Source organism: Sardina pilchardus, chromosome 7 (genome assembly GCF_963854185.1).
Source record: "Sardina pilchardus chromosome 7, fSarPil1.1, whole genome shotgun sequence".
NCBI lineage: Eukaryota > Metazoa > Chordata > Actinopteri > Clupeiformes > Clupeidae > Sardina > Sardina pilchardus.
In genome coordinates this window covers 21,960,549-21,976,215 of record NC_085000.1, presented here as the reverse complement: position 1 = coordinate 21,976,215, position 15,667 = coordinate 21,960,549, and the positions used below count along the sequence as shown (strand labels likewise).

At 45.1% G+C, this 15,667-nt stretch overlaps 2 protein-coding genes across 4 annotated transcripts in view; one reads left to right on the top strand and one right to left on the bottom strand.

Moving 5' to 3' along the window:
- Window positions 1–4,675: 4,675 nt before the first annotated feature.
- LOC134087654 (transmembrane protease serine 12) lies at window positions 4,676–6,599 on the bottom strand. Of its 3 annotated transcripts, none has more exons than XM_062541278.1 (5): window positions 6,514–6,599; window positions 5,922–6,108; window positions 5,323–5,594; window positions 5,064–5,206; window positions 4,676–4,941 (listed from the first exon to the last, which is right to left on the bottom strand). In XM_062541278.1, exons 1-5 carry the CDS (start codon window positions 6,581–6,583, stop codon window positions 4,702–4,704), a joined length of 912 nt encoding a protein of 303 aa, XP_062397262.1. In that variant the 5' UTR covers window positions 6,584–6,599; the 3' UTR covers window positions 4,676–4,701. The 3 variants fall into 3 exon arrangements, with proteins under 3 accessions (XP_062397262.1, XP_062397263.1, XP_062397265.1); XM_062541279.1 differs by having other exon boundaries at window positions 5,922–6,105; window positions 6,514–6,584; XM_062541281.1 differs by having other exon boundaries at window positions 4,863–4,941; window positions 5,059–5,206.
- Window positions 6,600–8,561: 1,962 nt separating this feature from the next.
- scn8aa (sodium channel, voltage gated, type VIII, alpha subunit a) overlaps window positions 8,562–15,667 on the top strand; it is a 56,806-nt gene continuing 49,700 nt past the window's right edge. The window contains exons 1-2 of the mRNA XM_062541277.1: window positions 8,562–8,575; window positions 11,768–12,100. Of these exons, the coding sequence (XP_062397261.1) occupies window positions 11,825–12,100 (276 nt within the window). The 5' untranslated portion in view covers window positions 8,562–8,575; window positions 11,768–11,824. The remainder of the gene's footprint in view (window positions 8,576–11,767; window positions 12,101–15,667) is intronic.

Below are 15,667 nucleotides of genomic sequence, written 5' to 3'. Positions count from 1 at the left end.
GCTATCATAATATCCCAGCAGACCTGCCCGTGTGGGCCCACAATGGGCAATTGTGGGTTTACTGTGGGCAAATGTGGGCAGGGCTAACCCACACTAATCCCAAACGGGCCCCTAATGGGGTAGCCCATGCGGGGCCCATACTGTAGGTGTTTTCCCCTTTGGGGCCCCACTTAGGGATTCCTGCGGGCAGGCCCACTGTGGGTTTGCCCACACTTTGCCCGCATTGGCCCCATAAGGGCAGCCCATGCGGGCCCCGCAGCTGTTTTGCCCTTTGGGGCCCCACTTAGGGATTTCTGCGGGCAGGCCCACTGTGGGTTTGCCCACACTTTGCCCGCATTGGCCCCATAAGGGCAGCCCATGCGGGCCCCGCAGCTGTTTTGCCCTTTGGGGGCCCCACTTAGGGATTTCTGCAGGCAAGCCCACTGTGGGACCCACAGCTTCTTCCCTTAGGGTCCCCAGTCCCAGTAAACCCACACCAGTTTTGGTGGCTTTTCTACGGTTTACCCGCATTAGCCCCCTAAAGGCTATGGCCCAAGGCCCATGTCAATGGCGTTGGTGTTGAACATGAACGATAGCTGGTCATTGATAAATGCCTGCAAAGGAGCCTCGGCTAGGGGATCCCAGAGCTGATTGAATTCTTGGAAGGCTTGGAGGACCTTTCACGGTCAGATCGTTTCAGAGCCCAAAATGTTGCATTCAAATCTGCCAGAGCCCCTGGCCTATGAAAAAAAGCTCGAGCAGACCGTTATGGTACACGTCTCCTATGTCAATCTAGTGCTGGATCAAGCTGGTTCAGGTTCAGAGTTGGGCAGTAAAAATTTCAGCAAACAGCCCTAGGAGCTTTTGGAGCTAAGACTGTTGGCTTTGGTCCAGCTCCTCGGAGCCCCATCGATTCCCAGCACCAAAGATCTTCAATGGCCTGCCTGATCTCTGGATACTGCAGCGGTTATGGGGGCAGCCAGAAACCCAAATTCAAAGGTTGTTCTCCTTGGTTTGGAAGTGGCGTTGTGTCCTCCATAAGCTAAGCATAAGATGTACTGTTTCTCTGTGCTTTAGCAAGTCTCGCTCTGCCCGGCCCACAGAGAGCACTGGACTCAGGCTGGAGCAGTCAGCCCTGCTGTTGGCATGCAGGCTGTTCTTCTTCCTGATGGCCGTCTCTCCCCAGGTGAGAGCGGAGGGCAACCCCACACCTGGCCAGCAGATGCTGTCCAACAATGCAAGTGTCTTGGATGCTGGCCAGCCAAAATGGGCGTCGGACCACTTTTTCTACGACAAGAATGTATGGGTCTTTATTCCCTTCCAGATCAGCTCTCTCTCTCAGGTCAAGCAAGGGATATTGTGGCACTTGTGTTGAGCTAGCGCTCCACATGGCCCAACTTCTGGGACACAGTACTCTGACTGGCTGGCAGTCAATGGGAATGACGCCTCTCGCTGGACCGGTACTCCTTCAGAGAAAGGTGTCTTGATCCCCCCAGTGTGACTCCGACACAGACAGACTGCTCTCCTCCTCCTGTGCTGCTCTTGGGACACTGGCTCCATCTGCTCCTCCCAACTGTTGGTTGTAAGCTTAGCAGCCACCTTGAAATATTGCTTTTTTAAACATTTGTTGCGTTGGTGTTGAACATCACGTTAGCTGGTCATTGGTAAATGCCTGCAAGGAGCCTCAGCTGGGGCATCCCAGAGCTAGTCGAATTCAGCAGGGCAGTCTTCTCCCCAATCAAGAAATTCAAGTTCACTAATAGAAAAATTGCCACAATGAAAAGCATATGCTAACTACTCAGGTCCCCAGAAGTGCTTGTTTGCTTGCTTTGTTGGTGATTTTGTTTTGGTTATTCTGGTTCTTTGGTTGGGCATTCAGGTTTATGTAGCGCCCTTTACCTGTAGTTTCACTTAAGGTAAAGGCCTGAGTTATGTTAAGTGGATCTCTCCTTACTTGTGTCAATACTTTTAAGAGCTTGGTTAAATCAAATGACAGACTATAAGTATTTCTCAAAGAATTATAAAGATCCCCTCATCAAGACAAAGAATACAGTTTAGATACAAGTGGCTGTTAATTTATTGTTTTCTTTTAAAAAGGCAAAAGTATCATAAAGTTATATAAATAACAAGAAATATATTAATATGAAATATAAATACTGTTTAACAAGGAAGATATTGATTACTTACAAAGTACAATCAGTTATATTGCAGATTACCTTAAATGAGGTAAGTGTGACTGGTAACAGGATTAAAATAAACAATCAATAAATAGAATATAAACTTGGTGGCAATAACTTGACCAGCAAATGTTATCGAATGTAAACACACCTCTGTTAAATATATTTAGCACACCAGAATAAAACAGGTTTTAAAAGTTTATAATACCAGAGTATAATTAATTAACTGTAGGTTTAGAGTATGGTTAAAATGGGTGTATATTTGGAAATACTATAGAGTATGAATAAATAGGCTAGGTTTAAGTTTGGAAGTACAAGAGTATGAATAAATAGGCTAGCTTTAAGTTTAGAAGTACAAGAGTTTGGATAAATAGGCTACAACATACTTCTGTACTTGTCATGGCTAAAATTTCACCTGATTCTTCAAAATATAAGTAGGTCAAAACATGTATTTTTCCATGTGCGTCAATGTCGAGATACGCGTTTTGATTAAACTCACATTTCTTCATTTTATACCATGCTGATGACTACATTTCCATCTAATTTACTTATTTCCCGTTGTAAGCCTTGTTGAGGGATTCACAATTGATCTTCCTCTTTTATTTTGAAACATTTTTTTTTTTTTTTGCATTGATAGTTCGGGACGATTGAAACAACTGTTTCAATCGTCCCGACAGTGCTAACTAACACTTAAACATATTTTGCTTCTAAACCTCAAAATGCTGACATTTAACACTTTCAGACATGTTTAAGTAATGATTCATCTCTCGTATGGTCATGTGATCATTGCATGAAACAATAAACACGAGTTGTGATCACAAAAAAATTACCGCACATAAGATTTTACTTGCCGGTGCCAAAAACAGGTTTGCGGGGATAACGTTGGAATTCGATGACGTCATGGCACGAGATTTCCCGTGGTTGGCAAGTCTTGTGTGTTGAACAAACTGACAACATATGACATTTCAGATGTGCATGGTTTTCGAGGAAATCGCGGTGTTACTTTCGTCCCGCGTTTCAATTGACCCGGCTCTCCCCCACAACAGACAACACGAAAACAATCCTTAACTTAGGAAGAGACTTCTGTTGGTTCACTTATCACAAAACAAACGAACTCATGAAAAACAGTTGCCGAATAGATAACTGCTAAATCAAAACAAAACGGACTATATTAATCAGTTCAGCTCTCGTCTCCCGCACCACTCTCAGGACGTCTTCTTTTCTTTTTCTAACGCTCGTGCGTCTCTACAACAAAAACCCGGGGACCCCTGTATCAACGGTGATTGGCTGTAAGCCAGTCTTAACATTCTATGGGTTACAAGGTCTAGGCTACACTCTACACACAACATCTTGAAAGTTCTCAACAACTATTTATATCTTGAATGTAGTTTTACTTATCTAAATAGGAGCATATGTATTAACTATTTATGTCTATTTATCTATTTAACTTTTAATCATAATATTTATTCCCCTATTTTCCCTGTGGGTTACACAGGCTATTGGCAGCCAATGTGGCACCAATGTGGAAGGGCCATTACTGTTCCGGGGTACAACATTGCACTGTCACCAGCCAACTGTGCATCGTACAGTCTCCTGCCTCATGTTGTACATTTACATGTACCCGTTGTTGTGTAATGTTAAATAGTCTTGGTTGTTCATAGGCCACTGTGGGAACTCCCACCTACAGCACAAGGAATTTGCTGTACCAACTTCTCTTTCAACAAGAAAAAAACCCCCCAAAAAACAATACTTGAACGTTCTATTTTGTTCCGAAACTACTTCTGCTGCATTAAGATACTGTAACATATGGAATCTTAAAACAGAAACCTTGTAGGAACAACTGATAATGGAACTCTCTTGAAACGGTCTACAGTATATCGGTGTTTCAAATGTTAGCTCACCACTGGCCCCCATACTCCTCAGCAGTTACAGTGTGAGGGCCCCAGGTCCCTAGATCATTGTGTGTTCACCTTACTTGATAAACAGCTAATTTCACAGAGCTCTCATTAAGTAATTTCAGTCTTCCTTAATCACTGTATGTTTCAATTACATAACAGCTAAAAAAAACAAAGATTGCTGGACAAGGTCACAAATAGTGCCTGAGATCTTTGGACTTGAGTTGCTTTCAAGCAACCATAGATTTTCCATGCCCATGGTATGATGAAGATATCGACCCTTGGCTGCCTGTCACCTGCGTTAACGACTGAAACTTCCTTGTTCCCTTGTTCGAGGCTGCAGGTATAGGCTACATATCAGGTGGGATGCTTCTCACAAAGCAGGTTAGTCTCATGACTGCTAATCTTGTAATCAGTACAACTCTTTGGGGTATTAGGGAATGTGGTACACAGTGCAATACTGCCCACCTGGCCTTAGTGAATACAACAGTTACTCAGTAGGCTAGAAGATATTTTTGGATGTAAAGCCCTTCCTTAAGGGTCATTAAAGATATAGTTCACTATAGTCCTAAATGCCCACAAATCAGTGTATCGGTCGATAAAACAATCTATCAGTACAGTATCTCAGAGTAACTGGATGTGTTTATTCCTTACGTTAACAACCAGAGAGCACTTAAGACTGACGACGTGTGGAGAAGAATGGAATATGCAAGAGTAGAAGATGCTGATCGCAGCTGTTTCCTATCCATCCAGTCAGTGTATTTGCTGGCGCGAGCATACACTCCAGGTCTCATGGCGAGCGCACATTCATCCCCAAAGCTTGTCACTCCTACAAGGTAGAACCGCTGCTGTTCTTCACTGTAGCATTGCAAAGGACCCCCACTGTCACCCTTCGGTGGAGCAAAACAAAACCATCATGAGCACCATGCACCATGACCAGATATGCATTTGAATAGTTTGTACATTCAGACAGAAGTGAGATACCAATGAAAAAGGGGCTACAGTACATCACCTGGCAACTGTCAACATTCCCCTCCTCAAAGCCGGCACAGATCATGTTTTCGCTGACGAGGCCATTATACCAGTGGAGCTGATTGCAGGTCTCTCTGGGGATAAGGTCCACCTCTGCCTCACGCAGTCTGACGACACCGGGGCCTGGAGAGACAGGGATGTCCAAATGCTCAGTCTTTATGCTGATGGCAAACCACTAGTGGGTCTAGACTAGTCTTACAGTACGTAGCTTATCTGTTCAAGTGATGACTGAGACAAACCCTCATATCTGGTGCTTCCCCAGCCAGTGATAAAGCATGCACTGAATGTCAGGGTCCCTTCCTCTGTCTCATTTTGGATTGTACACACGGGCTGAACACGGTCTGTAAAGTGAAGCGGTGTGCTCAACTGCAGAAGGACCACGTCGTGGTCATAAGCTACTACAGAATAATGCCTGTGATAGATGATTTTTTTGATGTCTCGATGCTGAGCATGTTGTCCTCTTCTCAAAAGGGAACGTTCACCAGCCATCACCTGCAGGTTCAACTGAGTTCTGAGGAGAAGGAAAACATGACAGACAAGTCAATCATATCAGGAGAGTAGTTCAATAAGGATGCTAAATCTCATGAAACACTGATGTATGAGTCTCCATTGACAAGACACTATATGTTGGGGCCAATTTTGCATTCCTGTCTACTGGTCTAATTAGTTGACATGAAGTCACAGGTCTTTCAAGGCATTAGGCTAAGCTTTCTCTGCATCTGTGGAATCGCCAGCTTGTTTTCAACCCAACAATGAGTGTGTGAGTGTGCCTCAAAACCTTTCTAGTATACTACCATGTACTGTATCAAGCGATGGGATATTATTACAAAGCACTTACCGTTCATAATCGAAACAGTGAGCTGCAGAGATCACCCACTGAGCACTGAGAATGCTCCCGCCACAGAAATGCTGGGAATTTTTCTGAATGCTGACTTGCCAAGGCCACGCCCCATCAGGTGCATTCCGGCCACCAACAATGCGTGACCCGCCTGGTGCACCCACCAATGGCCTCTCTCCGCACCCTGCTGTAGTTAAGTCACATTTTTACATCTGTTTTTAGGAAAGTAGGCTACGGAAAACACAGGCAGTGTGTATACACTCTTACAGCTTACAGAGGTGCCACCAGCTACTGATAGGCCTAATGTATTTCCATGTGTAATATCATGATAACCACAGTTTTTACTAATTAAAATGCATGATTAAAATGTAGGTCCTCTATCAAGAAATGACCGGTAGAACTTTGGGAAATCCCATTCAAGTCAATGGAGCATTCTACTTACATTGTGAAGAGCGTATAATAAGTAGGCCTATGTCAGAGCCATATAGATACAGGCTCTGGTATGTAATATCATTATAACCACAGTTTCAAAAAGCATTATTTAAATGTAAAACCAATTTAACACCAAATAATAGATGGTGGCAGAACTTACTTATTTGGGCAGAAACTCCATTGAGTGTTAAGTTTAACACCAAAACCAGTAGGCCTATGGCGAGTGCCATACTGCCCTTGATCTGACAGATAAGACGTGGAGAAGTCGGAGAGTGAGTTTTCAAAGCTTTATTGGGATTTGCTTTGTGACGTGGCTGCAGGTAATTATGATGTACAGTAGGCTAACACAGAGCCTGGGCTAACATAAAGAAAACTTGGCGTCTACAGTATGTCAGCAGTGACATAGTGACAGCAGTGGTGTAATTGTGTAGCCTACCAGCGCCCCCCCCCCCCCCCCCCCCCCATATTCACACAGGCATTCCCATCCCCCACCCAGCAAAGTCTGTATAAAATAACACATTTGAAATTAATTATCATAAGCACCTTTTAAATCGAGAGTCCATTTCGGACAAGCATAGGTTTGTGCTGCTTCAGACAAGCCGAATTAGATGACTAGCTTAACTCTTTGAACGCAGCCTATTCTGCTACACTGCCTCGGAGCTAATTATCTGCCGGAGCCTCAACATTTCGTCTTCTCTGCTTGTCCCGTCGTTCAGCATGCACTAGCCAGGTAGCAGCTTTGTGGCAGTCGACATAGGGGTAATTTAATTAATCAGAGCGTTTTCTTGGATTTTATTTTGATACCAATCAATGCCTCTCAGTGATCCGAAGACATGTATTTGCCGACACTCCCTAGTATTTTGCTGAGAGTCATCAATTATGCAGGGTAACTGCACGCACTGGGAAGGAAGATAGCAGCATCAATATGGCGACAACCGCAGTTTCTTCCGAGTCTTTTCGACATCTGCAGTCCAGCGACACCGTTGTGGATACGCGCTAACGTTTAAATAGTAAGTATATATTCAGATTTTTCTAAAACAGGTGATTTTTTTCGGGAGAGGAGAACGGTTTTTTGCTATCGCCAGTAGCCTACGCTGAAAATGTCGCAGAGGCGCCGGGTCCCAAGCATATTTTTTCCGTCGAATAGGCTCAATGCCAGACATAATATTAGGTCGACATTTCTATTGGACTCTTGTATTTTCCTTTCATTTTTCAGCGTGCTGTGTCTTTTTTTTGACGAAGAAATCGCCAAAATTGTGTCCTGGCCTTAATTTACATTGCGCGTGGGCTACATTAACATGCAAAAATAACAATAAACACAGGCTACTGATCTTGGGCAAAGACTATCTCTAATCTTGACAAGTGGACATAGTGAGACCAACTTGCATTTTAACGTTTATTATCCCGTTATGTCAAAGATCATACCAGAATTTATTGGAACCTGTGACGTGATCACTCTATTTCCAATATCCCCCTCCCAGCGCCACCTCCAAATATTCACCCACCATCCACACAACGATTGCATTTCGTGAAAATTGTTACCTGTCAAATGGGAGCACTACACATTAATTACACATTGTTGAAGTATGGGAAGTGATGCCTAGATGCAATCGCCAGATTTGTATTTTTTTCATGACTTCATATTGATCCAGGAGACGACATAGCGTTCACGGGTGTGGTAGGCTTCGTTTTCTTCAAGTAGGCTATTTTAGACAACCTGCAAAAAACACCGCCGATAAAGATAGAGGCATTAGTCGACATTCAAGCAATACAGCTGTATCAGCTGAGGTGTGTAAAGGTTGTGTTATTAGTCACTTTTTTCATAGAGCACTTCTCTCGAATGAAAGCTTTTCTGCTTAGAAACACCCACTGCAGTATTTGCTGTGTCTTGGAGGCTGTGGCCCGCACCCGTTTTGGGAGGACGTGTGAGGCAACGGTCTTCTGTTTACTGTTCTCCAAATTATTTCGTGACCTCAGCCATTTCTTGGCAGTGATCCAAACCGACTGGTTTTTGGAAATACGCGTCTCGTGCACTGGTTGCATCAAAACATTGAATCAAACGCGGTTGAACCTGACTACTTTATTTCTATTCCAAAAACGGTGTAGGACGAAGATGCATTAGTAATGAAGCAAGGAACACCTTAGCTCAGTCTTTCTCAGCAAGAGATCCATACACCAGGCTATCCTTAATCTGAAAAAATGGATTAACCGGGATGTTGCAGGTAATTTTTTCAACGTGTGTGCATGCCCTGTGGCATTATGGTCAAGCGCTGTCTTTGTTTTCTTTCCTTCGAAAAAGGTAGGCTATCTCAAAGACATGCATCTGTGGCACACGATAGCCGATGGTGAATTTGAACATACGTTTGTGTGTTTAAAATAGCTCTCCTTGTGTTGTGTTTGAGCTGTATAAACAATTCCGTTACATAAACAATTCCCAATGTGCTGAATGATAAATGCTAATTGGCGAAAGCACTAATTTGATCGCTTTTATGCGTTTGAAATCCTCGTGCCGATCAAATTGTTTCATATACCATCAAATGGAGCACACTTGGTGTATATAGAGCATATGGTTACAATGCGGTGACGCCAGATCTTCACATCGAAATATTTTCGTTTATCTCAGATGTTGTTAGCCTACATTATTTTTGGACCTTGGCAGGCCCATGACGTTTTCTATGTAGGCTGTTGCCGTTTATCTCCATTGCCACTTGCTCGAGACAAGTGAACTGGCCCGCTGTTCGACATTCTTTCTAAACGCTATATGATTTGTGTCATTTGAAAAGAAGACGTAGTTTGCTCTTGTAGCAGCCTACGAGGTAGGCCAGTGTGACATACTATAGCCGTGAGGCTGGGAATGTGGTGCTGAACGGACAGCGCCCACGAGACGTAGGCTAGTATGTCATCAGCCGGTAAGGGATTTTTAAAAGGATTCGATCTATATATTTAAGACCGCTTTGTATAGACATTCTTGGGGGTCAGGCGTGCACACCTTTTAGTTTTCTTCATGAAGTAATTTTCATGAGGACTAGACAGATTTGTATGACCTCAAAATGTCTTCCAGTGCTAGTTCAAGAGGCGCTTAAGTTTGTGGAGTGTAGATGGAATTTTCAGTGGAACGAGTCTGATTATTGACTTTACTCTAATGTTGATTGTTGTATTGTGTCACTGTCAGTCAAGCAGGTTTAATGTCATGTCTAATATTGCTGGTTATCCTATAGTAGGCTCAAATTGCACTAAAATTGATTGAATATGGTTGTAAAGATGCTTAAGGGCAAGGAGCCAAGAGAACAAGTATTGCATTGCAAGGATTCTTTCACTTTTACAAACGTTGTGGACATTGTTGTCTGTGGTAGAGGCATGCACTTCTTATACTATGCAAGTTGTGGTGTTGTCATTATAGTGGAATAGAGGAACTGTAAACCATGTTGAGGAAGTATTGGAATATCATCTATGTATTCTCCTTCTCTGGCCTTCTGTGTTGGTCTTTGGCTATAGGATACCTTTTTTTTGACACTGGAGCAATTTTGAGCAGAAATACTTGTTGGCATTCTAAATGGTCTCAACTGGGAACCAGCAATGATGTTAAATATACTGTTTCTTTTACATCTCATCACCAGTCTCTTTACTAGTCTGGCTGTAAGGCACAGATGCTGTCAGACTTGTGATCTGCCACTGCTGTTTGGGTGTAGAGCTCATGCAATGTTGTTTGCCCTCTAAAGAAGGTCAGTAGAACACACCCATAATGTTGGAATACGTGGCCAGTAATTCCATTTTTCACCTTGTTGACATGCTCGCCTTTATCCATGTGGAGTTGTCTTTAATTATTTAATGAGTCTTATTTTATGGGAAACTTTAGATGTGTGCTTGTCCAGTGGTGACAGTGATATTTCTAGATGATATATTTACTTGTATTCGTTTTTATCCAGAGTGACTTACATACAGTATATCAATCGTTCCAAAGGCCAGTCTCCCCAGAGCAGATCAGGGTAAAGTGCCTTGCTCAAGGGCACAATGGTAGCAGCTGGGAATCGAACCCACAACTTTTACTGGCTGCTGCTGCATACAGTGGCCATTGGGCATTTTCATTGAAATGAAAGTGTAAGTGTTGGACTTCTCTAGCACTGTGAATGCTTCTAGGATGGTGTCATTCCATCATTACTTGTCAAGAGCTCCGGAATGGCAGGCCCTGGATATCCATCCTGGAAGAGTTTGTTACCGCGGTGACTGATTTATGTGTCGACAGGAAATGCTGTGCACATGCCTTCAGAGATGGCTCCTTGCTTTGGAGGAGACCCCCGGAGGGCCCCACCCCCTATCTATAATGTGACATCAGGCTCTCTCTCTCACTCTCTCTCTCTCTCTCTCTCTCTCTCTCTCTCTCTCTCTCTCTCTCTCTCTCTCTCTCTCTCTATCCCGCTCTCTCATTATGAACTCCTGCTGTGCATTCAGAAGGTTGTTCATTAGGTGTGCAGCAGCCACACTGCCTCAGCATCAGCACCTGGGCCCAGTGTTCCTTCCTTTGATGAAGGTCATAGCATCTATGGCAGTAGCACGGAACCAGAGACAGCACAGCACGGCACAGCACAGCACAGCACAGCACAGCACAGCACAGAATGACACAGCACAGCGCAGCACAGCACAGCACAGCACAGCACAGCACAGCACAGCACAACACAATGCAGCACACACACAACACAGCACAACACAGCACAGCCCAGTAGTACAGAACAACACAGAACAACACAGCATATTTGAGCTTATGTAATCATGTTTTGGGTCAACAATTGTGGGGAGGAAAGGTGACAAATGTGTTGAGGCGTGCTCTAGGCGAGAGTGTGTTGATGGTATGCGTACAGGAGGAAGTGGAGGCCACCTGCTGCACCTCGCAGGCTTACCTCGTTCTGATTGGTCATACGTGAAGGCGCATGACTCACCACTCGTGTCTGTGCCTCTGCACTCTTTTCCCTGTTTAGCTCTGCCATGCCCCTAGCCCAGCTAAATATGGCGGCTTGATGTTGTCAGTTTAGGTATTTTTAGTAGCAAGGTATGAAGTGTGTTCTCTGGCTATTGGCTAGTTCACATGAAGACGATTTACTGTTCCTGCTCCTGTTTTCGAATATCAAATGAATCTGACACACATTGAAATATTCACGTAATATATACTGTAAGGTTTGATGTTTGTCACATGTTTGTGTGTTATTGGTCCAGTGTTTCTTTCCAACACTCCTGTCTCTTGTTGAGTGTATGGATGGGGAAGGCGGAGTAATGTCCTACATTTAAATCCGAGTTGTGAACAAGGATTGCCTAGCACATCTGAATTGACCTCTCCCTTTCTTTCTTCGTTCCTTTCTTTCTTTCATTCTTTCCTTCTTTACTCTCTCTCTCTCTCTTTCTCTCTCTATCCTCCCATTTAGAACTGGATGCCCTGGATGGTACCTAATTAAAGCAGAAAGCCGCTGCAGGATGAAAACATGGCTGCACCCATGTTTGCACCGCCAGGACCTGATCGCTTCCAATTTTTTACCCGGGAATCCCTGGCTAACATTGAGAAGCGCATTGCTGAGGAAAAAGCCAAGCCGCCACCCAAGCCTGACAGCAGCTACCGCGACGATGACGACGACAACAAACCCAAGCCTAACAGTGACCTGGAGGCCGGCAAGTCTGTGCCCTTCATCTATGGAGACATCCCTTCTTCAATGGTGGCGACACCAATTGAAGAATTGGACAATTTCTACGCGACCAAGAAAGTGAGTGAGACCCCCTCTCCCTCTTGTACGATCACAGCCCTTTCCAGCACCAGTCTTGGATCTGTCTCACCATGCCACTAACAGGGGTCAACAGTCTAAAATACTTTAGACCTCCTACAAAAATGCTCATCCAAACACTAATAGTCACCATCTCGTTGTCTGTGCACTTCTCTGTAGATGACAGTAAAAGGTGCAGAGAGGGACATGTGAAAATTACATTTCAAAAGATATATCACTCTGCCTGATGAAGGTCTAGCGACCGAAGGCTTGTTCAGTAAAGCCATTTTTTGCACAAAGACCTGAGGTGTGCAGATTTTTCTTAAAAATCCAAGAGATATATCTGTAAAATGGTAGTTAACCTTAAGTGATTTTTGATCAGTTCCAAATAGTACATGTACACAATATACACAGATACAGCATTAACAGATAAATAGTCAGGTATAGCAATCTACAATGTTATTTTTTTCTAGTACCATACATTTAACAAATATATAGTCAGGTAAAGCAACGTACAATATGTCATGGCTTTCAAGTTCTGTACATTTAAAAGGTGTTCTAGACATGAGTTGTCTGTACTGCAGTCGTCTATGGCCATGGAAAATGAGTCAAACATTGCACTGATTTGTTCATGCACAAGCATAATATATTTAGTTTTTTGGAAAACATGATTTGGTAAGTACTGTTTTTGCCTAGAGCCTTTTGCTGTTTGCCTTTTCTCTCTCCTTTTTTGGGCTATTTTCTAGACATTTAGTCATGATCCTCTACAAGAAAAGGGTCTTTTATTGCCCAAGTAGCAGTAAACTGAGATGGCCTCTAAAAATGTTTGCCTTAGTGGTTCTTTGTGTTCTCTACACTAGGTTAGGGTTGTTGAAAACATTATAATTTCTGGTTTTCCTTATTTGAGTGATTGTACTTGTTTTTGGATCATGTGAGACATCGTCACTGTTGCATTTTCATGCTTTTTATTCATTGCCCTAGTTTCTGTGTCTACTACAGAAGCCAAAACCAAAGAATCCATTTCCACTTTGGCCTTGATTATCACCATGAAGGATTGATGTCAGTGCATCTCTGCACACGTTAGAGTGTTGAATTTAGGTATCCAAATGTTGTGACATTTGAATGGGTAGTTTAACTGGTAACTGAGTAGGACTGCTGCAGTGCTGTAGCTTTGGAGTTTGTGGAACACACCGCTGATTTGGTCTGTTTAGTGGGTCAGGGTGTGTGTGTGTGTGTGTGTGTGTGTGTGTGTGTCCATCGCTTCTCAAGGCTCGGAGGGCTTTGGGGAAAAGGTCAGTCGCAGAGACGTTTTGAAACACGGCTGTTCCAGCTGACAGACTTTTCTAATTGTTCGAGAATTAATCTGGCAGAAAATAGGAGGAGAGAGAGAGGAGAAGAAGAAAGCGGCGTCCTTAAAGACACAGGCGCACGGCTGGCCCGCTCCAGGTTACCAGTGTGATCCGGCAGTAGGGAGGGAGGATGGAGAACAAGAGTCAGCACCGAGTGCACATCTCCGAGGACAGAGAGAGGATGTTGATCCTCTTGTTTTTTTCCTGCCCGTGCGCTCTCTCTCTCTCTCTCTCTCTCTCTCTCTCTCTCTCTCTCTCTCCGAAGCAGCGGGTCACGGGCGCACACTGGAAACAACCCGTGTGGAGCAGTGCCATCATGCCATTCCATGCCATGCGTGCCAGGCATCAGTGGCATCCGCGCGCTTCCCCGGCTTTGACGGCCCGGGTCTAATGCCTCCTCTCTCCTCGGCGCTCTCCTTTGCCTCCAACCCCACAGCGGCGGGCAGAGAAGTGAGCGGAGGAGCTAGCGGAGAAGCGAGCGGAGGAGTGCGGAGCGAGGAGCGAGGGCGAGGCGCACGCTTGCTTGCTTGCTTGCTAGCTCGGCTGCTGACCCCCAGGCAGGGCTCTCGCTTATGGACAGCATTAGCATTTAGAAGACCCAGAGGAGCGCCAGTGCTGCAGTCCAGTCCTCAGCTGTCAGCCGCCCCAGCGGTGCCTCCATTGATCCGTTTGCTCCCGAGTTGCACTCAGAATGAGCCGTTTTTGTTTTTTTTCCCCCCCCCGGTTTGGTCCTCGTTGTTTGTTAGTTTTGTTTTTTTTTTCCTTCGCCCCAGCGAGGTGGGCGTCCAGGTTTTCAGAGGCACTCCCGGGGCCGGCGTGGTTCCTAGTCCTGTGACGGAGAGCGGCGGTCCGCATCAATCTCGCCTCAGATATGCGGTCAGTTCCTGTTTTGCCCGAGTCAGCTGGAGCATTATGAGCTCACAGACTGCTGGCCTCTATAGGGTCCCCTAATGAAGGTTGTGGTCCAGCATTAAGTGCAGGCCTTCGGCTTCCCACAGCAGCCCCTACCACAATGCCCTGTGCTGAATTATGGATGAGTCCATTTGTGTGTGTTAATACCTGTAAGTGTGTTTGTGTGTGTAAGTGTGTGTTAGTGTGTGTTAGTGTGTGTGTGTGTGTGTGTGTGTGTGTGTGTGTGTGTGTATGAGAGAGAGAGAGAGAGTGAGAGTAAGCAAGAGAAGATTCTTCCTCCATTCCTCTGTGGTCTTCTCCTCTTCCTCTTCCTCCTGCTTGTGGAGCACATACAGTACTTCCTCTTATGTAACTAGGCTCTTCTGCTGTCAGGAAGGGAATTCGAATTGAGAGCATGTGGAGAAATGTGCAAGAAAAGCATGTTTCTTTTTTCTTTCTTTCTTCCTCTCCTCCATCTTGGCTGGCTTGTCCATCTCATTAAATCCACACATCCTCTACCTTCCGTCTCCCCATCGTCCCTCAGATCAGCCCTTTTGTCTCTGATCAGCTGCCGCTGTGCGTTTGATGGCAGTGTTGATAGCTGTGCACTTTCCCTCTGTATTATACTGTACAGTAATGTATACAGTTTCAGTGCATTACTCTCTCCCATCTGATGGTCTCATGTTCCTGCATCGCCTCACGCTCCCTGTCTCCCTTTTCACAAAACAACAAATCTGCCCATCCCGCCAACGTGTCAAGCGGCTGCAGTAGTACAACTGAAACATGACTCTGAAACCGGCGTGTCTTGGAGGAGTGGTGGACAAGACCCGAGGAGACCCATTTCTCCTGGCCGGGGGGGGGGTCTGCTGGGCTCTTACACTGTCCAGAGCAATTAGCCTGATAGAGGCTAGCCTGGAGAGGCACGGCGGCGGCCAGTGCTCTGTAGGAGTAAAGGAGTGGTTGGGGTTGAGGGGTGGAGGGTGTTGATTGCAGTGAGTGAGTTGAGTGAGCTGTGATTTCCTACGCCACGATGGAGAGAGGTAAGATCAGTGATGGAGAGAGAGATAGAGAAAGGGAGGGAGGGAGGGAGAGAGAGAGAGAGAGAGAGAGAGAGAGAGAGAGAGAGAGAGAGAGAGAGAGAGAGAGAGAGAGAGAGAGACAGATACAGAGGGAGGGAGAGAGAGCAAGAGCTCCACCCTGGCTTGGTAATCTCCCCGCCCGCGCTGCCACTGGGTGATGAATGGCGGGAGTGTCTGTCCCAAATGTGCCGAGTGGCAGGGCTGTGCCGGCCCGGTGATGACGCAGCATTCGAGAGCTCAGAGGCGGGTGG